We start from the raw sequence: 24,577 nt of genomic DNA, 5'->3' as shown, positions 1-24,577 counted from the left end.
ACGATGCCCAAGTTTCAGATCATGATGTTTGCGCATTTGAAAGTGAGTCCTGAAAGAAGTTTGGGATGGCTCTTAACGCTCAATTTCATAGACTTTTTCCTAAAATGTGAAATAAATAAAATCCCGATTTCCTTATATGGGTACCAGATTGCCAGCACTCATTAAAAAAGTGGACCTGCGTATTCGGAAGTCCTCGGGAGCGCTTTTAAGTGTGACCAATCACAGCGGAGTAGGCGTACCTACAGGACGTCCGGGGGTGGAGTCAATTAAACAGACCGTTTTGGTCAGAAGCAAAAAGTCCTTGAAAACACTGCAGAAGAGGTGCAGAATCTGGAAGCTCTAGAAAGCTTTCTTTGGAGGTTATCGCGTGTAGCTGCTAAAATTAGCATAATAGGTCCCCTTTAAGAATTGCTCGTTTGTTACACTAGTGTACGCAATGCTTTGTGGTTAATGTAGTGTAGCGCCGCTCGCTAGTAAAATTTGGGCAATCTTTCCAAAAATAACATGAATCAAGGCACGTAGCAGTAAGCTAATAGACTGTTAACAGACTATTTCTTATAAAAACACAAGACACACGCCATATTGTACGCTAACCGGAGGTTTTCTCCTTCAATATATCATTTCTTCCACTACAAGTGTGATTCCCATCAATAACTGCTCCATTTTCTGATTTCCCGTTTACGTGGTTGTTGCAGGCATGTGCTCGGGGTCCAAATCGGGTTTGATTTGGAAACGGCAATCTGTTAAAGGTGTTTACAATTTCACTATTTTTTACTATATCGACTGTCTGATGGCAGGAAGCAGCTTATTTTGACGCCATTGCTACCGGAAATCCATATTAGTTATTTTTTTGTAATCGTCTCCTGATATAATGATATAAGGTTCTTGCTCATCTCTCTTATGAGACATGACACAGTTCTCTTGACCATGAGTCATGCTGTATGGGCACACACACACACACACACACACACGGTGATTTGCCGTGGCGGTGAAAGGCTGCTGATCACATGTTGAGACAAGATTCTCCAGGCCGCTAATCCATGATGCGATTGCAGAGATGTGTGTCTGTGTCTTTTTTACAGTTGTGACACCAGACGGTGGTTCGTCTCGGTACGCCAAAAGCAGAACCTCTCAAAACCTCCTCCGCGTCCTTTGCTGCGTCTTTGTCTTCTTGCTGTGAAATTTGACTTTGATCGTCCTCGTGGCGCTGCTGCACTGCGAGCGTGACATCACTGATGGAACGGGCACCGCTTGATTACAGAAGTCCATTAGCTGCGGGACCGGGAACGGCAGCGGAAGCCAAAAAGCCATAAAAACCTCCATAAAGCTCCTCATGAAAAACCTAATTGTTGCCCGTCAATATTGGCCAAAAGTCATATTTTTGAGTCGGGGAAAAGTGACAGTTCATTAATTGCCATCAGAGGCGGAGCCAGAACCTTCCACTCCGTCCGGATCGCGGCTCGTGTTAGCGATGATGGCTCCAGCATTCAAGCACTCGACTCCACTATGCAGTATCATGTCAACCATGCGTCCCGCTCCAGTCTATAATTAGCTACTGTTTCCTGGTGAGACGTAAAATACGGAGGATTGTGATAATATTCAAATAGAATTAATGTATGTATATCGTATTATATTGAGAAGGAGAGCATCTCAACTTGCTGACTTTGATACAGTAAACCTCGGATATATCGGATTCAATTGTTCCCACTGGTTTTGTCCGATATAAGCGAAATCTGTTATATGCGTATACCGGAAAATGTCCGTTTTACGCATATATCGGATTTATATCCGGTATATGCGTAAATCGGATTTTATTCGTTATAAAAAGGCACTTTCTTGTCTATGTTTCCAATGTACCTGGACGCGCAGGCAACGCTGCAAACGCTGCAAATGACGTCGTATAGCGGCCTGTCACGATTCGGCGAATCGGAGCGCCACGATGCGGCCATCCGATATATGCGAGGGAAATTTAATGGAAATGCATTGGAACGGGACTGGAGATTTTGTCCGAAATAGGCGAAATCCGTTATAAAAAATCCGATATATGCAATGAATTTTTATTGGAAATGCATTACAGAAAAATCGGTTCTTTTTTATCTGTCCGTTGTGAGCGAATTTCCGATATATCCGAGTCCGATATATCCGAGGTTTACTGTACTTTGTAGTTTGAGAAACATGGCAAAACGCTCAAAATGGTGAGTGTGCAGCAATGGACGCTAAATATTCTGAATAGTCGTTCTCTTGGGTCCATGACAGACAGCAAAGACTAAACTAAAGTGGTTGCAATTGACATTATAGTGACGTATTCCATTTGAGACACAGCCAAGGGAAAATATTGGGTGAAGTGAGCTGGGAAGAGGAAGACAAGGGGGGAAAAGAGACGTCACGGGAGGTGAAGCCAAAATAGAAAATGACGAAGGTTGCATCGGTAGCAGGAGATGTGAGACACAAGACTGGGATGCTGCACGGGAAAATGGACAATGAGAGTTGGACAGTGGATGGAAGCGCTGCCATGTGTCTCACTCTGCTGCACAAAACAATCCTCTCTCTCTTTCTCTCTCTCTCTCTCTCTGCTCTCTATCTATCTGGAAAATAACAAAACGCCAAGTGGAGGAGGAAGAAAGCAAGCAAGAGAGGAAAGAAAGGAGGAGAGAGCCTTCAAAACAAGTCCTCACCCACAGGGGTCAGAGATGAGCACAAACTGAAAAAAAAGAAAACAAAGTGGATTTCAAACTTTCTGCCAAGCTGCTCTGAACCAACCAGAAGAGTTCATATAAAATAGGAACCAATGTCTATTAAACACACTTCCTGTGTGCATGTGTCCTTAATAGGGGCGGAAGTGTACTTGTATTCGCAATGCGGTTTTTCACTACGGGACATTTGGTTCAGGAAAAAGGAAATCTAACTGCCTTGCATTTTGCGTCTCGCCTGTAAATAAATACAGCATAGTCCAACTTTAAATACTAATACGAAAAAAAAACAAAACAACCGGATAAGACAAAAGAAGTTGCCGCCATTGTTGAGTAGAAATCCGGTGTATTGCAAGTTTTTGATTTGTGGTTACATGTGCATGCCCATACAAAAACTTAAAAACTTTGGCCCATAAACACAACACTTACTTGAGAACTAGTTATAGTGTCACCCTATTCTCAACACCGGAGTGTCACGACCAATGATTGAAGATAAAGATCGTACTGTAACGAGATGTTGAAAGGACGACAAACCAGCTCTTATTTTGCAAAAATGTAAACTCAACTGAGGCATAATCCTCCTCCCACAAACACACATGTTGTCAGGGCACATGTGATGTTCAAAGACATTCGGAAATCACAAAACTCTTTATCACAACGTATAACTCCTGGTTTTGTACAGTGTCTTTGATTATGTTAAGAAAGGAAGAATTGATTGGTATTATTGAAATGGAAAGGTTCATAGTAATTTGGTTTATGTTTGTATTACTTTATAGTGTTTTATTACTGTATTGTATGTCCATCATGTGTTCTGTGTCCAGTGTGAGGGGAATTATGAGTTAACGCTGGACTTCAACCAATAGGAAACGTTCATTAAGTCACTTATTCATTCAGTCAGTCGCACTCTTCAAAGTGTTACTGTTGCATTCATCTGCAAGGACGTCTGCAAGAAACATTGTAAGCTATTTTATTTGTGTTGTTGTATGGAAGAAAGGTTGGTGAGCAATTTTAGTATGTGTTGCAATTTGTTCCTTTTACTGTACACAAAACGAACCGAACCATGACCCTAAAACTGAGGTAGGATTATAAAATACCGGTAAAAAAAAATCAGATTTTGAATACACCCTTATCCCAAAGTATAATTAAAACAAGCAATAGTTTCCTTCACACAGAGATGTGTCTTTTTCTCTTTCTAAAAACAAAAGGCAACAAGGTGAACAAAACTCTGGCTTTTATTCCATTTCTGACTCTGGATCAGTGCTTGATTCCATATTTGTGGCATTTTCTAAATAAACGTTTGTTTTCGAGTTGCTTGTAATGCAACGAGACACTTGATCAAATTTACTTTGACATACCAACAATCACATAATTTATTATAACTCCTGTCTTTATTTAAGATGATGTAATGTTGTTTTATGCTAAACAGTGAAGTTACAGTTCTGGTAATTAGTAGATAATGGTAATAATGGTGAAAACTGCTGACCAGACATTATTGCACTTTGATCAAAGAACATGTCTAATAGAAACGCATTTATTATTGCTAGGCCACGTGTTCAAGTTCTACGCATGCGTGTGCACGTGAGTGTGTTGCAGCAGGTGGAGATGAATGTTTTTTGGGGGGAAGTAGAGGGGTGGGTGGGGGCTCCATGAGAACTGACTCAGGGTTTCACACGGAGCCAAGACCCCTTTTGGATGCTTTCTGCAGCTCCATCCATCATCTTTGTGTACCTGCCTTGCGCACGCACACACACACACGCACACACACTGCAGTGTCACGCGCACCAAGCCGCTCAGCCTCCATCTCGAGCGCAAAGCCCACGGAGACCCACACAAACTCTGCAGTTCCCCCACCCCCCCTTTTCAGTGTTACTCAATAGAGTAGGGGTGCGTGAACCACCCACCTCTGCAGCTGCGCCGAACCCGAAAATCCTGGTCCTCAGTCAGTGACATGATTGATTGATTGCACGGTTAATGAATCAATTATGGACGCTGACAGGTGTTTGCATGCGGATACCGAACAAGAAGACAAGGAGAGGAATCTTACCTGTTTCCAGGAGAGAATGTCTCTCCGTGTGCGCGGGAAAATATCCTCCAAATTATCCCCCCCCTCCGGTGCCTCACATGCAGCACTTTGCTTCCTTCCACTTGCGTCTGTCTGTCTCTCCTTTTTCCTCCTCCTCCTCCTCCCCTTCACGTCTCCTGCCTCGCCGCCTCCCTCTTCCTCTTGTTCTCCGTGGGATCAGCTCGTCCTGGCCGCGCCACCTGGACGTGGATGGAGTGGTGTGCGATGCTGATGACTCGGCCGCGGCTGCCGCTCTGCGCGCGCCATCCTTCCTCTATGGAAGCGTTGGGAAGCGTCGTCTGCAAGCTACAGGTGATGCCACCACATTCCCGGTATTCCAAAGACAGCGTTGGTGCTGCTGTTGGTGATTTTTTTGCTGTGTTGTGAGGAAGTGCGCCAAGCAGAAGGGTGCTGCATATCACCCCCCTCCCACTCTCACTCCCACTCACACACACACACGCAAACACACATCTTTCTACTCCGACTTAAAACTTGCATCACAGTTATTTCCACTGCTTTTCCTTTCTTAACTGATTCTGTTTTCCGGATTTCATTTAAAGCATCACAATTCAATATGTCATTTCTTCCAGTCAATATAAACAATAAAGCATCAAAATATGACAACAAGTCGCCACATTTATGAGCCACATTATGATATTAGCTTGCCATCGGTACTTTGAATTTCAACAAATTTAGAGCTGCACCACAATCATATTCTTATATTCCAAAATGTCTCAGAAGTCCATAGTCACTTGGTACTTACTAATGGGTGTTGCTATGGGAACGGGATTATTTTAGCTATTGTGAGGCACATCATTCATTTCAAATGCATTTACAGTGGGGGGGAATCAGTATTTGATCCCTTGTTTTACCTCTTTATGAAAACATACAGTACCAAATATTCATAGTGGGTTTATTGTAACAAAGAGACCCAACGTAATAAATATGACATTAAATAGGTTAGAAATTCATTTATTAGCTCATTCGATTCCAAGCTTTGGTATTGAATGAGTTAATGTTGCATTCTGGATTTTTCCATTTTGGCTCTTTTTGTTACAATAAAATCGACAATTCCAACACAATACGTGTATCTAACAAACACGTCAATCCCGTCATTCATTTCCTCATTCCCAAGGTTTATTCAAGGCAGATGTGGGAGACAGTCAGTGTTTTGCTCGTCTCAAGTCTCAAGTCTTCATAGTCCTTAAGATAAGATAAGATATGCATTTATTCGTCCCTCAGTGGGGAAATTTGTATTGCACAGCAGTAAGAGTACAGAATCAGTTAAGCAGTACAAAAATACACAATATAGAAAAATAAACAATATAAACAACAACAAGTATTAACAAAATCAACAGTATTTCCCAGAGTTATATACAAATACAGTATGCAGATAATATGAAACGAGATGATATAGTATATGACCAGTCTTTACCTTCTACCACTCTCCAGCAGTCTGGATCTCACAGGAATGTAAACCACAACCTTGTTTGTTCTTCTTGTTCTTCTTCAATGGACGTTAATTGGCAGATTCTGTGGGAAATGTTCTTGTCTTGTTGGAAATGATGGTCATGTCAGTTGAATACTTTGAATGTCTACACATTTTACTCAACACACTCACTGCCAATCTCGAGTACTTTAAAGACACCAGACTAAAAGTCAAGTCCTTAGTCATTGATGATATAAGTCAAGTTGAAAGTCCATCTATCTATTTTTGATGCCGCTTATCCTCACAAGGGTCGCGGATATGCTGGAGCCTATCCCAGCTGTCTTTGGGGGGAGAGGCGGGGTACACCCTGGACTGGTCGCCAGCCAATCACAGTGCACATATAGACAAACAACCATTCACACTCACATTCATACCTATGGATGGACAATTTGGAGTCGCTAATTAACCTAGCATGTTTTTGGAATGTGGGAGGAAACCGGAGTACCCGGAGAAAACCCATGCACATGCAAACTCCAGAGATTCGAACACAGGTTTTCACGACTGTGGAGCCTACATGCTAACCACTCTTGAATGTCAAGTTGAAAGTCTTTGTTCATTACAACATCATCTCCATTAAGTGTGTTTATGGTCTAAATGTGCCTGGAAATATACTCAAAACGTGTGAATGTAACTTAAATGATATGGTGTCTTTGAATGCAACATTCGACACATAACCGGTCCGTGGGGGACATAATGCTTGCTGGTAGGTGGAGTATTTAATGCTTAATTTCCTCAATAAAAAACATATACGTTTAGTGTTATTTTTTAATATTTAGTCTTTATCTATAACAATAAACCTACATATTAATGTACTGTGTAATGTAATGTGAAAGTGATGGGGATGGGGTTAAATAAGCTTTGCTTCTTCCTACTCCTTTTTGACATGTGGAACTGTGATTTAAATTATTCCATTATAACTTACATGCATGTATTACCATTACCAGACTTACAAGATGAAATACAGGGGAAGCTCGGTTAGCGTATTTTTCCGGTTTACATACGGTTTTGCGGTCATTTTTTAACATGGTTCACAACTTGTCATGTTATTAAATATGCTGCATGAGTCTTTTGGTCACCATTGTTCCTGGTTCTGTCAAATGCCGACCAGACAAGACCAAAGTCTAGCAAGCATGATGGAGATTTTAGTCCCACATTTAGGACTCACTCTTCTCATCCTGCCTACTCATTATTCCACAGAAATAAACATTTGTCAACATGCTGGATGATAAAATTAGCTGATTATGACTAAATGACTTTTCATTCTAATTTTTCTCAATCTTATGTCTCCCTCTGTTGGCTGATGTGTGTACTACATTATGACCCAGAACTGACATCTTTCAGGAGTCCTCCATCGACGCCGTTAAAGCCAGGCTGGACTTGCACTCACACTAAGCGTTTGTAATACGGCCCGTTTGTCCCATTACTTATTTATTGCTTTATTACTACCATTCCCCAGATTTTGTGAATTATTGTTTTGTATTTATTTTGTGCTAGATGCCAGCTGTCATTAATTACTTAATTACAAGAGAAGCGATCACATGAAATGACGTGTTGTCTTATATGATAAGGGTTTGATTTTTGGATTATCTTGAGTGTTTATTGTGCTTGTGTGATTTATGCCTGTTATCATGAATAATCTACAAGGAGCAATCATTGTGTGACTCATCTAAATTGAAAGTGTGCTTGTATTGGGCCATTGTGTGCTTGTGTGTTGCCAGGTGTAGAGGTCAGCATCTTTTACTCTCAAAGGAGCCATTTCGTCCCCTCATGCACTAAATAATTCTGAAGACATTAAACACAACAGCTTGTAAGGTTTTAATCATTCTTAATTGTTGCATATTGGTTTCACAGTCGGGAGATCGGGTAAGAACTGGGTTTGAATGTCCGATGGGGCATCTCTGTGTGGAGTTTGCATGTTTTCCTTGTGTGTGTGTGTGTGGGTGAGTAGGGGGGTTCCTCAAGGTACTCCAGTTTCTTCCCACATTCCAAAAACAAACTAGGTTAATTGGCAAATCAAAATTGTCCATGGGCTGCATGGCGGCCAAGTGGTTAGCGCGCACGGGCCTCACAGCTAGGAGATCCGGTTTCCTCCCACATTCCAAAAAAAAACATGCTAGGTTAATTGGCGACTCCAAATTGTCCATAGGTATGAATGTGAGTGTGAATGGTTGTTTGTCTTTATGTACCCTGTGATTGGCTGGCGGCCTTTCGTCCGAAGTCAGCTGGGATAGGCTCCAGCATGCACACACATTAGTGAGGATAAGCCGCGTAGAAAATGAATGGATGGAAAACAACGGAAATTCAAATATTCATTGTAAGCTTGCCGGAGGGGGGGTTATGTGTCTCTGACCTGTCTCAATGGATGCAGGCAGGCAAACCCCAGCTCCCCTCCCCCCTCCCTCCCTCGCACTCATCCAGTCAGCAGTCAGAATTTGGATATTTTTAACTCTTTTCAAAAATGTGCATTTTCCCCACTCGGGAGTTCCAAAAATATATGAGCACTGCGATGGGAGACACAACTAAGGAAAGAGACCTATATATTGGATTATCTCCATAACAATACACAATATATTATAAATACCATAAATTCAATCAGTCTAATGTGCACGATGCTACTCTCGACGCCGCCGTATCTTTCGTTTATCAAACGAAACAACCCTCGAAGGTACTGATAAATAAAATCCCTCTTACAGATTTCCTCTGCTGTGTACTGCTAATTGTGTGTATTTCATGAGGGAATAAGTAGCACATTTATGTCTATGTTCGGTGTGTTCGGTGTGTGTATGACCGCACACAATCGCCTTAATCGCCTCGTGACACAAGCCGGAAATCTTTTAGCGCAGGTCAAAGGTCGGATGCTTATAATTCCGTGACACTATGAGGCGTAATACTTTTAAGGATCAGATGTGCCTTTGTTCGCCTCGCCTGGGTCCATGTGTGCTCAAATATAAAATTGGTGCTGGATTATGCCAAAGTCACCTTGCCCCTCATACGCACACACACAATTGAGACAGCGGTTCAGCATGACCTGGTTGGAGGGAATAGGAATTAAAAGTCTTTGAAAGAGTTGAAAAGATTTCACAGTGTTTCTCTCTTCAAGTTCTCCATTTGGAACTTGTTGTATCAACACGGCCAGGAGTGTTTCCCTTAGCTTCGGTGTGCCAAGGCAGTGATTTTCAACCACTGTGCCGCGGCACACTAGTGTACCTTGAGAAACCGTCAGGTGTGCTGTGAGGAATTATCCAATATCACTTTTTATAATTAACATTTATTAATCATCATTTGCAAATATTATATCAATAGCCATGAATATATGGACCCAAATATTCCAATTGCATTTGGTATATTTGCTCAAACGGAAAGAATTGAACAGGGATGGAATATTCTTTTAACCCGGGAGTCTCAAACACGCGGCCCGCGGGCCAAATGTGGCCCGCAGGACACTAGTTTGAGGCCCCCGCCTTGATATGAAAGTTTAATGTTAGTGCGGCCCGCGCAAGTTTGATATGTATGCTGTATGGTATCATGTACCCAGAAAAAAATATTACGTTTCATTAATGTTCATGTTAAAGGTTAAATAACTGTTAATAGTTATCCTCCCTATCCGTGCGGAAGTGGTAAGTTTAAAGGAAATCACTTGAAGGCTACCGTTTAGGTCGCTAGCTCTATACTCTATACTATTCACAAGTGCAGTTTTATTAAAAAAGAAAATATATATCTATATAAAACATGTCCTGAGTTTAATTACAGTAAACCTCGGATATATCGGACTCGGATATATCCGAAATTCGCTCACAACGGACAGATAAAAAAGAACCGATTTTTCTGTAATGCATTTCCAATAAAAATTCATTGCATATATCGGATTTTTTATAACAGATTTCGCCTATTTCGGACAAAATCTCCAGTCCCGTTCCAATGCATTTCCATTAAATTTCCCTCACATATATCGGATGGCCGCATCGTGGCGCTCCGATTCGCCGAATCGTGACAAGCCACTATACGACGTCATTTGCAGCGTTTGCAGCGTTGCCTGCGCGTCCAGGTACATTGGAAACATAGTCAAGGAAGTGCCTTTTTATACCGGATAAAATCCGATTTACGCATATACCGGATATAAATCCAATATATGCGTAAAACGGACATTTTCCGGTATACGCATATAACGGATTTTGCTTATATCAGACAAAACCAGTGGGAACAATTGAATCCGATATATCCGAGGTTTACTGTAGAACATTTTGACCCTTTCATAGCTAAATAGCGCTTTCAAAATGATTGACACTTGAGCGTGTTATGCTTCCTGGAGCATATAGTGATGGGAAAAAAAATGACCTTGGGTCAGATTTCAGTTTGTACAGTAAAGACACGATGCTCTCCAATATGCAAAGCGGCCGCTCACTTGAGTCCTGATCACGAATCCACACATCCAAAGCGTTTGAACTGAAAGAGCTTCTGACAAGGTGGGTTCACAAATCATCTGCTTTTATTCTTCCATCGTCACATTCAAGCTAGCTAACATTACGTACTGTAATTGACAACTTTGGTTATTTCAAGAGGAGAGCCTTCTTGTCTTGCGTTGACGTTCACAATTTAAGTTTGACGGGATTGTCCTCTTGCAGATGAACTCATCATCTCAGCTGGAAATCACAGCCTGCTTCATCTCTATGCCGACTCGCATCCCATTCATGCTGTATAACATCATCAACATGTTATTCTTCACCCTCATCATCGCCGTCCTGTACGCCGCTTGTCGTCAGACCGCTTCGTTCACTCATTTTGACATCTTCGCTTTGCACATGGTCGCCATGGAGATCATCGGAGTCGTGTCCAGCGTCGTGCGAATGTACGGCACCTTAACGGAGCATTTAATCAGCATTTATATCGGCCTTGTTCTCGTTATCTTTGTGTGGTACGGTCAGGTGTTACTTCACATGCTGACCTGTGTGGATCGCTATTTGGCTGTAGTCCATCCCGTCACCTACATCAAACTGAAGCAGAAGCAGGGTGTACGACTCCGAAACATCGCCATAGCAGGCGTTTGGCTGATTTGCACATTTCACGTAACTTTAAGTAAGAACAGCATGTATCCGATCGTTGCAAACATCGGCACTATATTCCTCGTCTTATGTGTCGTAAGCTTCTGCAGCGTTTCAGTTCTCTGTGGTTTGATTCGTCCGAAGCCGGGGTCAAAACACACAAACACGGTCATCCAGAGTAAACGAAGGACGTTCCACACTATTGTAGCCATCCTGACAGTGCAGATTGTGCGTTTCATTTGGAGCCTGACGGGGAGTGTGGTTTTGTTTTTTTTTAACCACTGGAAAATCCATTACTGCTTGTTAGTACTGATGGAAGCCATCATGGCCCTGCCCAGCTCTTTGGTGTTGCCCCTCCTTTTCCTACACAAGACATGGCCGCCGATGTGCTGTCACACTTAATGCACACGTAATGTGACATCATTGACCTGAAATTCTTTTTCTGTAATTATTTTAAGGACATTCACTTGATCAAAACTGCAATTGTTTTGTAGCATGCTAACGTGCTAACTCCATTACCTCACTAACCACAAGGGGGATAGTTGCTTTGCTTAGGTGTTTGTATCTAAATGTGAATTAAAAACCCTCTTTTTTCTGCAAAGTGTGTTTTTGTCAAACAAACAGTCAAGGGGACTCGGGCATCTAGTTCGGCTACCTCCAAGGTAGGGAGGAGGACCAAAGAAGATGTCAGACACCCTGGAGGGATTCTGTCTTGCAGACTATTGCTTGATGTTAGTCATAAAAATGCATATGTACCCAAAATAAAAAAAAATTTGGCCTCCATTAAGCATTTTCAAGCATAAAAATGTTCTAAATGAACTAAAATACAAATACAGTTTAAGGCAATACAACAGACTTTTATTATTATTATTATTATTTTGAAAATATTTATCTCACAACAGGCACAATAGTAACATAATTATAATAGCCATCATCGGAAATAACAGCAACACGGGCTACTGCTGTGGCGGGACACTAACTGAAACTCAACTCTGAATCCCTGACATCACTTCCTGTAGAGTATGAGTATGAGTCCTTGTTTTTTCTGATTATATCGACTATATTGGGTAATTTGAGTGCAAAGGTGACTGTAAGTGTTTCATGTAATAATGGTACAAATTGGTCATTTTTTTTAATGCTCTACAAAAATATTCCATCCATTAATATTGCATCCTACTTCATGGAAATTCAAGGTCGGGTCTGGAAACAATTACCCACGATAAAAACACCTTTGGAGACGGCATATGGTAGAGAAATGAACATTTAATTCACAAGCAACAGCTAAAATGGACATTCCTGCAGTCAGCATGTCTATTGCACTCTCCATCAACACTTTTATTGTGGCCAGCCTCAGGCACACCTGCACAATAATGATGCTGTCTAATCAGCATCATGATATGCCACACCTGTGGGGTTGATGAATTGTCTTGATGAAGGGGGGTCACTAACTACGGATGCAAGGATACACGTGGATGGGGTGCCATTATGGTCTGGGTTGCTTTTTCCTTCAATGGAACAATGGAGCTTCAGCTTGCGCGTCAAATGGTAATAGGCAGATTCTGAGGTGTTCCTTGGCCAGTTGAGAGAAATAGTATCTCCAAAATGTCCTCGGTCTTCCGCAAGGCTGCTTAAAATGATAGTTTGGATATTTTGACATCAAGTTGTATGACATCTCCATCAGGAGGGTAGTGCATCAACAGTGACTTACCCCCCCACTTTGTCCTGTGGGCAAGGCAAGTTTTATAGAACACACTTCATACACAAGGTCATTTAAAGTGCTTTACTGTAAAATCAATAAGTAAGGAAGATGTGACACGCTAATCTTAAAGATTGAACAATAGGGGTCTCAGGGTTGACCCTTGGGGAATCCCACAGGTCATAACCATTTTACCAATTCCAACAAAGATAGGACTTGAATTTAAAACATACAAAACATGATGCAAAGAAACATTAAAAAACGTTTTTAAATTGACTACTCGGTTGGATGTGTCAGTATTCTTTGTGTGTTAGCACGTTAAATGAGCAGCATAAGGTCTATGTGTAATATGGTTCTGTTTTTCCAGACATTATTTGCCGATTCTGTTTTTCCAAACAAGTGGGAACTATTTTTTAGGAACTATTTGTGTCTTGGGTGACTCATGGTTTCCATAATCCATTGTGACATCTTCATCCAGAAGCAGCAGTCTCACTAGTAAGGAAACCCAGATTTCCTGGTCTCCGACCTCAGCCGGTTCCTATCAAAGAGACATTGATGTGTTCCCAGGCCACTTGCAAGACAGACTCTGTTCAGTGTGTCTTTTTCAGTCCTGCTCCCGATCGTGTGTTCCCCTGATAACGCCACCTACCGGGTTACCAGGGTAGGTGGGGAGGTATCTGAACTAGATGCCCCGGCCACCTCTACTGGCTCCTTTCGATGTGAACAAGTTGACCCTCATCTTCGATTCTACAGGGAGGTCATAGCATTTCAGTTTGACAGAAACGAACTTTGCGGACAAAAGGAAGGGTTTTAATTCACATCTTGATACACATATGCCCCCTAGTGGTTGTCCAGGGCTTAAAGTTGGCATGCTACAAAACAATTGCAGGTCATTGCATCATCATGATGACATCACATTACATTTGTATTACGTATGACAGCACGTCAACGGCCATGTCTTGTGTAGGAAAAGGAGGGGTAACACCAAAGAGCTTGGGAGACCCATGATGGCTTCCATCAGTATTAGCAAGCAGTAATTGATGATCGTGTGGTGAAAAAAACTCAACAGCACGGTTCCCGTCAGGCTCCAAATGAAGCGCAGGAACAGCACCATCAAGATGGCCGCAATGGTGTGGAAGCTCCTTCGTTTACTCAGGCTGACCTTGTTTCGGCATTTTGACCCCGGGTTTGGACTAATCAGAGCACAGAGAACTGCAACGCTGCAGAAGCTTACGACAATTAAAGCTAAGAACATGACGCTGATGTTTATGACGATGGCATGCATGCTGTTCATTCCAAAATTCTGTTGAAGGATGCAAATCAGCCAAACGCCTGCTATGGCGATGTTTCGGAGTCGTACACCCCGCTTCTGTTTAAGTTTCATGTAGGTGACAGGATGGACTACGGCCAAATAGCGATCCACACAGGTCAGCGTGTGAAAGAACACCTGACCGTACCACACAGAGAGAAAGAGAATAAGGCCCACTTGGAGACCGACTAAATCCTCTGTTAAGGTGCCGTAAACTCTTAGGACGCTGGACACCACACCGATGATCTCCATGGCGGCCATGTGGAAAGTGAACATGTCAGAGTGAGTGAACGAAGAAGTCTGATGGCAAGCGGCGTACAGGATGGAAATGAAGAGGATGAGGAGTAGCATGTTGGTGATGTTATACAGCATGAATGGGATGCGCATTGCTGAGATAAAGCAGGCCATGGTGTCCAGAGATGATGAGTTCATCTGCAAGAGGACACTCTTGTCAAACTTGTGAATGACGATGGAAGGTTAAGGTATTTAAACCAGAAATAAGGAAAGTCATTGATTATAATATCTAATATTAACTAGCAAAGATGCCTCCGCTTGAATGTGATGATGGAAAAATGAAAACAGATAATTTCTGGAACCCACCTTGTCAGAAGCTCTTTCAGTCCAAACGTTATAGATACCAGTGTGATCGGGAAGCAAGTGAGAGGATGCTTTGCATGTTGGAGAGCATCATGTTTATAATGTACAATTTGTAATGTGACCCAAGCTAATGTGTTTTCCACCCCTGAATGCTCCAGGAAGCACGGCACGCTCAAGTGGATGCGTATTGCGTGCTTTATTTAGCTATGAAAAGGTCAAAATATTAGAAACAGTTCTCATTATGATGGGGTGCGGGCTCAACAAGCCATCTTGTCGTTTTTGGAGGTGAGGGTGCAAGGTGGATGCTTGGTACTGAGGTAACCAGATAGTATTACCCTTAGTTTTGCAGCTTTAGTATATGTATTTATTATTACACAACAACACACATACTAAAGCTACAAAACTAAGGATAACACCGGATGCTACCTGGTTACCTCAGCACCAAGCATCCACTTTGGACCCTCAACTTGGAAAATGACAAGATGCCTTGAGGGTGCGTTCAGGTGAAGGAACGCACTTGATTAAGCACACATGCACAAGGAGAGCTGAGTTACTGTACGCCTTCACGCATCACGCTGAGAACTGTTTGTAATAATTTGACCTTTTCATAGTAAAATAAAGCATGCAAAATTATGACAATATGCTTCCCACTCGAGCATGTCGTGCTTCCTGGAGCATGCATGGAAAAAAATACATGAGCTTGTGTCAAATAACAATTTGTAGAGTAAACACATTACGCTTTCCAACATGCAAAGCAGCCTCTCTTTTGCTTTCTGATCACACTTGCATCCAAAACGTTTGGACCGAAAGAGCTTCTGACAAGGTTTGTTCAGAAATCATCTGCTTTCATTCTTTCATCATCACATTCACATCGAGACAGCTAACAGATAGCTAACATTACACAACATGAACAAGTTTGCTTATTTGTGATGTGAACATCTTCCTGTCTTCCGTCGTCATTCATATGTTTGTCCTCTTGCAGATGAACTCATCCGACCTAAACAGTGTAGCCTGCTTCATCTCTACACCAATGCGCATCCCATACATGCTGTATAACATCACCAACATGCTACTCCTCACCCTCTTCATCTCCATCCTGTACGCCGCTTGCCATCAGACCTCTTCGTTCACTCACTCAGACATGTTCACTTTCCACATGGCCGCCATCGAGCTCATCGGTGTGGTGTCCAGCGCCATGCGATTTTATGGCGTCTTGACCGAGGATGTGTCCATCATCACGATTGGCAATATGCTCTTTTTCTTCATATGGTATGGTCAGGTGTTCCTTCACATGCTAACCTGCATGGATCGCTACTTGGCAGTGGTCCATCCTGTCACCTATATGGGGCTAAAGCAGAAGCAAGGACTCCGAAATATCACCATAGCGGGTGTTTGGCTCATATGCATCCTTCAATCCATGTTTGCAAAGTACAATTTGTACTCCATCTTCATGGACATCGGCATCTTGTGCCTGGCCTTAATTGTTGTCACCGTCTGCAGCCTTTTAATTCTCTGTGCTCTGATTGGCCCGATGAAAGGGTCAAAACGCAGAAATGGGGTCAACCAGAGCAAGCGAAGGGCCTTCCACACCATCCTGGTCATACTGCTGATGTTGTTCCTCAAGTTCATAATGGGTCTCATGGTGTCTGTATTGTTGAGTGTTTTTAGGGGCTTCAATATCTATTACTGTGTGGTAATTGTGATGGAAGCCATCTTGGGCCTTCCCAGCTCTTTGGTGTTGCCTCTTCTTTTCCTACACAAGACATGGCCGCCAAAGTTCTTCTGTTGTACCACAAGCGCTAACCAACAGCAGACATGATTACTTTGCTTACCTGCTTATTTATTTCTAAATGTGCTTTAAAGTCCCTTCTTTTGTCTGCAAAGTTCGTATTTGTTAAAGTAAAATATCATGCCCTCTCATCTAACAGCGCATTGTTTTTAGCTCTTGGTTTGCATTTCATATCGTGTGTATGAAATTGCTTTATAAATAAAGTTTGATTTGAAACAACCACATATCCTCATGCTGTTCAACACGGAATGAACATTTAAAGAGGAACTGCACTTTTTGGGGAATTTTGCCCACTAAATGCCGTCAGTATTTTTTTTACCTGTAGACTAGAGCACACATCTTGTGCTGGGACACACAGACATCTCAAGGAGAGAAGGACATTGTAAGTGTTGTTGTAGCTGTTGTTGTTGTTGAAGGAACTAGCATAAGTACGTGTATCAATGCGCCTCGAAAAGAAGTTTCTGTAGTGTTTTAAATCATCAAAATATAATCCAAACACATTCATACCTATCGATACTTCGCCAATTAACCTAGCATGCGTGTTAATGTATGTGCAACTGTGTGGCCAACATGCTAACCACTCATTCACATTGCGGTCCGTTATGTCATAAAATAATGCTGTGTCTTCAAGTGAGCCAAATGTAGTACCACTTAGCACCACTGGAGGTCAGCATTTAGTAAGGCCTGTCTGAAGCTTTTTTGTATTTACTTTTTTTGTGTTTTTTCATGGTATGTACCATGTTTTGTTTGCTATTAAAAAAATGTAGTGTCTCTTTAAATACTAAAAAAATAACAACATGGTGTAAGAGTGGAAGTGGGTAGGAACACAAGTGGGAAAAGTGGGAGGAGCACTATAGGAAGGAATGTCCCAAGTTGTTGGAACTCAGGAGGAGCCAGTGCTGGGAAGAGGAAGTTCTCCTAGAAGGAGGTGTGACTCTCTCACTGAGCGATGGGCTCAGGGACAGCTCCCTTGCATCCGGACTACTCCAAAGACCCGAGGACCCTCAATACATGGAAGAGGCCTTGCTGACCACACACATCAAGCAGACTCAAGGATCTGATTTGGGATCAAATGTCATGTGGACCGACTGCTGAGTAAGAGCAGATTAATCTGTGACACCTGATTGAAGTGGAGGCTGCTGATTGGACGGGGCTGTTGGCGCCAGGATGAGCGGCGCTGGGGAGGTTGTTTGTGCAGGATGGCTCAGGAAATCTCCACCTGAGAAAAAGCTACGCCGTTATGTGAGTACAAGCTAGGAAAGTAGTTTGGAATGTCTCAGACTAATTCTAATAAAAAGTCAACAAACATTTTCCCTCAACCACCACCAGGAAAACAAACACATACCTCTGTGTTAAGAAGAGGGCTAATGCTAACTGGTTTCACATTCCAGTAAATCTTTTACACACACACACACACATACTGCATATCTGGCATGCCTGGCCAATGAGTCGCGTTAGTCTCCATCGATGGTGCTTCCAGAAATAACGGTTTCTTTTCAGCCATGGTGACACTTTTAAAGAAGTTTTGTTGTGTTCATGTGTTTGTTTTGATGTTCATGAGCGCTAACACACAAACACAATCTGACCAGCTGTGTCCGCTGTCAACACAAACGCACACATTCACAACCTTGTGACGGCTGCAGCAAAAGTGTGTGTTCATGCTAAGATTTAGGCCAAAGTTCAAGCGGCGTCCACACACCCTCTACTGTGTGTGTGTGTGTGTGTGTATTACGTAATGCATTGTAATCGCTCTCAGCTGGACCCTCTTGGAACATTTGCTTCCAAAATGGCTGGAAAAGAACACACACACGAAGGTTGGAATTTTAGATATCTTGCATGGATGGGGCAGGAAGTGCTGTGATGTCACATGACTGCAGCCAGGAAGTGGAGGAACATGAGTCTAAATAAGCAAGTGGAAGGTTTGGCGTTAATTTTGGTGTGGAGAGCGGATGGAGGAAGTGTTCTTTTTGGAGCCATTGTATCCACTTCCTGTCAGGGTCAAGGGTCAAAAGAGAAAACAAAAAGAAGAGGAAGGAGGATGAGAGAAAGTGTTCAATCACTTTGGCTGAACAATATCATCAATTGTCATTGGTTGTCGTGGCAACAACTTGCTGCTTGGTGACCATCAAGCCAAGCTCACTTCCTGTCGGGCTACTTCCTCTTCCTCTGTGTGTTTGATGAGGAAGAGAGGAAGTGCACTTAGCAACATTTGGTTTAGCTGTTGTGCACATTGATTACACACACACACACACACACACACACACACACAAAGACTTAGTGATTCATGAAGGTGGCCCCTTGCAGGCGTGGAAGAGGCGTTGGTTCGTGCTGCGTAGTGGCCGGCTGAGTGGCGAGCCCGACGTTTTGCAGTACTACAAGAACCCGCATTCCCACCGGCCCATCAGAACTATCAACCTGAACCTGTGTGAGCAGGTACACACACACACACACACACACACACACACACACCTCATTCTTCTACCAGGAGGTGTTTCAGGTCCTTCCTGTCCTCCTGCAGGTGGACGCAGGCTTGTCGTTCACAAAGAAAGAACTGGAGAAGAGCTTTGTTTTTGATGTGAAGACGGAGGAGAGGACATGGTACCTGGTGGCCGAGTCTGAGGAGGACATGAACCGCTGGGTGGCGTCCATCTGTCTGCTGTGTGGCTTCAACCCAACAGACGAAGGTAGGACAGAAGGATGGATGGATTTTATTGACGGTTTTCATGCTCATGTCAAACAGGACATTTTGCACTTCCAGTGCCTGACAGCCCTCCCGTCTCCAGCACATCCCCAAGTGGTACCGTTGCCACGGTAACAGTCTCGGATGCCCCCTATGAGCCTGTGAGACTACGTCCTGTGGAAGCCGATGGTGGCAGCATGGAGGAGGACTACCTGTGGCTAGTGCAGTGTCAGACTCACTTCAGGTGAGGTCTAGCTCAGTTGCCATGGCGATAGTCATGGAATTGCCTCACAATCCTGTTGCTGCCCCCTGTTGGTGGTCCTCAAACATATTTGCTTTTGTCCTGCAGGCTTCCGGAAGGTTCCTCCACCTCGCTTGAAAGCGACAGTGGTGACCAGCTCTTCCCTCCTCCCTCTGCCACCTCTTCGTCTTCGTCGCCCTCGCCTTCCCGACTTCCCACCAGCCTTCCTTCTTTTTCCTCCAGCTCTCAGACGGCGCCATGGACAGTTGCCGCCGTGACGAACACCCTGAGCCAGTCTCTGGACTCCAGCGTGTCTCAGTACCTCCAGAGAAGAGGCGGGAAACCTCGATGTCACCCCTCCCCACATCCAAGAAAGCATTCAATGGATATCCACCTGCGCCCCGTCGCCATTCCCCACTGTAGTGGCTACCAGATCCCTCGCCCGGCATCCGCACCTCAGCCAGCGCCCCCTCTGCGCCCCTCTTCCACCCCGAGTGTGGACGCCCTCACTCAGGCAGAGATTCACACCTCCACTCCGACTCCACCACCACGCCCACCCAAGCCCATTGCCATGGCAGCGCAAGGTGAGAGTCCGACAAATGGGCCGGCCTCTGAGTCAGGACCGAGGTCTGGAAGCATGGACGTAGGCGGGGGCATGGCGAGGAATAACTCTGCCAACACACCTGGAAGTGAGTTTGTCCAACAGTTTTTACTTTACCATTTCTGACCACTAGAGTGCAGAAGAAGCCATAGTGAATGCAGTTGAGCGTCACAGGCCGAGGTGTTCGCTTTGGGGTTTTAAGAAATGTGGCAATTTTCCACCATCATTCTAAGAGTCCATCTTTGGATCCACAGTCCACATTTTTTCAGGAGCACTTTAAACATCTAAGGTTGTTTGGCATAACTAAATAATGACAGAGCACCGTAAAAAAAACAAATTAATTTAAAAACATCTTTACTAAGATAAACGCAGTGTACATGAATAAAGGATGTCGGAACTAAAACCGATAAAACATTGAATATTAAGAATATAGCAGCTACGTATATTCAATGTTTTATCGCTTGTAGTTCTTTTTTGCTTCCCACACCCCTTCACGTTTTGCTTCCTTTGTCACATACGCTGCTTAATGTGCCGATCCCCACCCACCAGTATTGCTAACTTGGCAACTTTGTTGCTAAATCTGGCAACATTCCAAACCCTCTATTTTCCCAAAAGCGACTAGCAACAAATCTAGCGAGTTTTGTAGTATTTGGGGACTTAAAAGTGAAGGCACGTATTGTTTTGTAGTTTCTGTTCTCATTGAGCAGTCGCGGGTGCTGCTGAGAGGTCCACCCTACACCAAAGCAGTCACAAGCGAGGCCAGCCGGGTGGATCATAAAATGAAATGTATCTTAATATTCATTAAATGTCCTGGTCTCTTACCTGTCAGTGTGTCAGAACATGTGACAGGGGAATGTTGTGTGAAGAGTGAAACACGTAGTCCTAACTGCAAGATGAAGAGTGAACACTCTTTTACTTTATTGTCTCTCCTACAAGGTTATATTTTTTTCCTATAGCATGTGGTTAGCATTCTGTACTTCGGAGCGGGCGCCCCGGGTTCGAATCTCCACCAGTAATTATCATCGGTATTCGTCAGGAAGGGTATGCGGAATTAAAAAGAAACAAACAAAAAGCATCATATGCAAATAATATGCAAATTATCCAATGACCTCATCTATTGAGTTATAGGACAGCCAACTGACACTTTTCTTACTGAGGTGTTGCCAGGTAGTGCCACCTACTCTCACGTGTTGACTTGTTTTTGTTTGGCACCCAGGATGTCTTAGATTGTTTTTCTTGACTATTTCCTGAATGATTCAAGCTAATCACAATAGCATCACAAGTCATGTAGCTAGCTGCTACTGTAGGTTGCTACCTCCAGGGGGCTTGATTGACCAGGGATCTACTGTATTCATTTTCTTGTTTTTAACCATGGACTTAGGCTTTAGAAAGTGGATGATGGATTAATTCCCTTGCCACGTGGATTTGTTACAACAGAACAGAAACTTTTGTCCTGCTTAAAGCCTTTCAGCTTCCTGAGATGCAACACGTCAGGTTATTGTGTTACGTGTTTACTTCTGAAGACTGTTTAAACAACATAAAAAAAGACATACGGGAAGTCATCGTCAAGGTCATCCAGTGAGCGGTTGGACGACCTTGCTGACTTTATCTTATTTTTTCAGGCTGCATGTCTCTGTCGCTGGCTCGTTCTCTCTCGGAGAGAGCAAACATGTTTGAATTCAGCGACCGCTTCAACAGCTACTTTGTGAGTTTCACACGTCTCCATGATAAATATCCTTAAATGCCTTCTGTTGTGATGTGGTGCTATATAGAAAATACAGTATACAGTATACGTATATATGTAATTTATTCAATGTACATGTTACCGATGCTTGTGTGCGCTTTCAGTTGAATAAAGGCATGATGCCGCTGGGCAGCGTTTGTTCTGAAGATGACGCGGATGAAAACTATGTTCCCATGAGCGCCGCTACTACCGAGCCGCCTCATTCAGCGAGGTCAGTAACGAGCCACCATCTCATTGTTTGAATATCAAGCCTGGAATTGAAAAAGGTCACAATCGTGTTACTTTCAGGTCCTCTGAGGTGTCCAATCATCACCAGGAAGCCAACTACGTCCCCATGACCCCCCTCACTCCTCGCCCCCCTGCCGCGGCTGCTGACCTGGCATCCTTGGGGAGGCAGGTGCCCCCGCCTGCTCACACGGGCTTCCGTAACTCCCCGCAGACACCCCTCACTCAACCCGCCCCTCCCCTCCGCAGGAACACAGCCGGGGAGGGGGATCTCGAGGCTGTGCCGCCGCCCGTTCACCGGGACCTGAAGCCACAGCGCAGGGGTATCGAACTGTACTTCTGTATTCACTGTAGACTTGTGTGTAGTTGGACTTCCTAGCACAACACTATGCTAATTGTGTCCTCTCTATGTCCCACAGTCAGACCAGCGCCCCTCAACATTCCTCCAGTGCAGCAGGAATGGCAGGAAGTCGCGCCCCCTGTGCGGTCACCTGTCACTCGGACCTTCACAAGGCAGTATGTGTGTCGTTCTGTGTATATCAGTAACAAGTTTTTGAGTATTGTGTGTAAAATGTGCAGCATTGACACAATGTTTTCAATGGAAATGGAAGGTTTTTAGCAGTGCTGCCCCATGTGGTACTAACAGGTACTACAAGCTCTTGTTTCTAACTCACTCCGTCTGTGTGTGTGTTTGTGTCAGACCGTCTACTTGTCGTTCAGTCAGGACCACCCCCTCCCACAGTTCGTCCCCCTCATCCGAGTCTGATGACCCTGACGACAGCTACGTTGCCATGACGACCAGCAGTCTCAGCTTCAGCGCAGAAGAGCCTGTAAATAAACCTCCTCCTCCTCATTCCGTTTGTTTTGGTTTCCATATTCTTCATATCGCTCCTTCCCGTGTGTGTGTTTTTAGTCTCTGAGGCTCATGCTGCATCGTGCTTCAGAGCCCGGAGTCAGCAGCCCAATCGTTGGGCGAGCCAGAGGCACCAAACAGGTGGAGTACCTGGACCTGGACCTCCATGTGGGACAAGTGACACCAACAAGACAGGTAAGACTGCCACTGGAGGGCGCTAAAAGAACACATTCTTCTTTATTCCTTATTGCAGTGGTTCAATTATTTTTTGTCGTGTCCCCACTGGGCGACTGAAATGTATTCACGTTCAATCCCCAATTCAATTTGCGCCACTATTTGAGAAGCACAGCCTTAGTGGGACCCAAACTTAGAACATGACACAAAAATGTGTCGCTCTGACCTCTCAGAAACGCTTCACGGACGAAGGTGGTGACAAGCTGACTGGACGAGGTGAAGAGCGTGCACGTGGTGAGCGCACACGTGTGGACTACGTAGTTGTGGACCCCAAGAGAACCAAGGCGCTGAGGAATACTCGGGAGGCGTGGCATGACGGGAGAATGTCCACGGAGAAGTTCAAAGAACACAGCTGAAAAGCCAGATATGGTTGTTCCTGTTTCAGTTTACACACGAGTTGTTCAAATCATCTTTTGGAAAAGGAGCCCAAATCTGAACACGTCCAAAATCATCCCTAAAGATCATTTTAGTACATCGATTGAGTGTCCACATCGTACTTTTCTTTCTGTGAATAAACAACACTGAAGACTAAACTTAACGCTGTTCCACTGTGAAATTGTCACCTTTTTATTTACATTTGGAGACTCTTAAGAGACGTTTTCATATAAACAAAAAAATTGCAAGGCTCAATTTTAGAAATTTTTAATTTTTAATGCATATGTGGGTAAATGGTAGCTGTGTCGCGATGGAGCCTCATTATCCTTAGTGGTTGCCATTTTTGCGAATAAATACAGTCGTCTGTTGTTTATAGCGGTTAAAAATATTAAAATATGTTTGTAGTTATAGAGCATAGAAAACCCATTTTACTTTGTAAGTACGGTTTTTAACATTATTTGAGCCCCATAGACATGAAATAACACCCCTATATTCACCGTTTCATTCCTATTATTCTTTGTTTACGGCACATTGCACAACTTGGTTAGCTGCTAGCTAACTTTACTCAAATTTATTTCTTCTAAAACATAAGCTAAAGACTTACCGCTTCCATACAGAATGGGAGGAGAACTTCATGCAGTGTTAAGGTAATGTAATGTAAGGTAATGTCTTTATTTGGGATGCTCCGATCAATCAGCCACCAATCAATATCGGCATCTTGGCATCAAACTGACATCTTGGGTAATGTCATCGGCCTACTTTCCTTCATACTGACTGAAAATATGTTTTTGTTAGCTGAATTTTAAATGTATTTTTTGTGTGATTCTATTCATTTAAGCATTTCCAAAAAATGCTGCCTGCACATCTCTTTTTGCACACGTTTTTTTTTTCAGCTCACTGATGAGCTGTCTGTGGTTCTGAAAACACTTCCTGTCTCATCACGTGACGTCTAA

General features: G+C 43.4%; 3 protein-coding genes across 6 annotated transcripts in view; 2 read left to right on the top strand and 1 right to left on the bottom strand.

Annotated features, from left to right (window-relative positions):
- The window catches only part of trpc5a (transient receptor potential cation channel, subfamily C, member 5a), a 49,265-nt gene extending 44,134 nt beyond the window's left edge, over window positions 1–5,131 (bottom strand). The window contains exon 1 of the mRNA XM_058066605.1: window positions 4,735–5,131. The gene's annotated coding sequence lies outside the window, so the exon portion shown is untranslated. The remainder of the gene's footprint in view (window positions 1–4,734) is intronic.
- Window positions 1–16,806, top strand: part of LOC131125250 (mu-type opioid receptor-like) — a 62,916-nt gene extending 46,110 nt beyond the window's left edge. For 2 of the 3 annotated variants that reach the window (XM_058066610.1, XM_058066609.1), the window contains exon 3: window positions 15,865–16,806. In XM_058066610.1, coding sequence (XP_057922593.1) covers window positions 15,865–16,701 — 837 coding nt within the window. In that variant the 3' untranslated portion in view covers window positions 16,702–16,806. Of the gene's footprint in view, window positions 1–10,863; window positions 11,813–15,864 lie in introns of those variants that run through there. The other variant, XR_009129000.1, reaches the window with a different exon arrangement.
- A 717-nt stretch (window positions 16,807–17,523) lies between these two features.
- Window positions 17,524–23,808, top strand: LOC131125248 (GRB2-associated-binding protein 1-like). Of its 2 annotated transcripts, XM_058066607.1 has the most exons (13): window positions 17,524–17,913; window positions 18,976–19,104; window positions 19,190–19,355; window positions 19,412–19,595; window positions 19,701–20,281; window positions 21,816–21,898; window positions 22,042–22,148; window positions 22,226–22,330; window positions 22,412–22,485; window positions 22,582–22,678; window positions 22,863–22,992; window positions 23,076–23,210; window positions 23,423–23,808. In XM_058066607.1, exons 1-13 carry the CDS (start codon window positions 17,839–17,841, stop codon window positions 23,603–23,605), a joined length of 2,049 nt encoding a protein of 682 aa, XP_057922590.1. In that variant the 5' UTR covers window positions 17,524–17,838; the 3' UTR covers window positions 23,606–23,808. The 2 variants fall into 2 exon arrangements, with proteins under 2 accessions (XP_057922590.1, XP_057922589.1); XM_058066606.1 differs by having other exon boundaries at window positions 17,525–17,913; window positions 22,226–22,485.
- Window positions 23,809–24,577: the final 769 nt, after the last annotated feature.

The sequence above is a fragment of the Doryrhamphus excisus genome, chromosome 3 (genome assembly GCF_030265055.1).
Source record: "Doryrhamphus excisus isolate RoL2022-K1 chromosome 3, RoL_Dexc_1.0, whole genome shotgun sequence".
NCBI classification, from domain to species: Eukaryota; Metazoa; Chordata; class Actinopteri; order Syngnathiformes; family Syngnathidae; genus Doryrhamphus; species Doryrhamphus excisus.
The sequence above is the reverse complement of the archived record's forward strand: the minus strand, read 5'-3'. Positions and strand labels throughout refer to the sequence as shown.

What these genes read in the sequence shown, in the direction of transcription:
- LOC131125248 (XM_058066606.1), top strand. Translation starts at nt 17,839, where the DNA reads ATGAGCGGCGCTGGGGAGGTTGTTTGTGCAGGATGGCTCAGGAAATCT. An exon ending in ACCGCTTCAACAGCTACTTT is followed by an intron (nt 21,899 to 22,041) that starts GTGAGTTTCACA and finishes GTGCGCTTTCAG; the next exon opens with TTGAATAAAGGCATGATGCC. An exon ending in GAGCCGCCTCATTCAGCGAG is followed by an intron (nt 22,149 to 22,225) that starts GTCAGTAACGAG and finishes TGTTACTTTCAG; the next exon opens with GTCCTCTGAGGTGTCCAATC.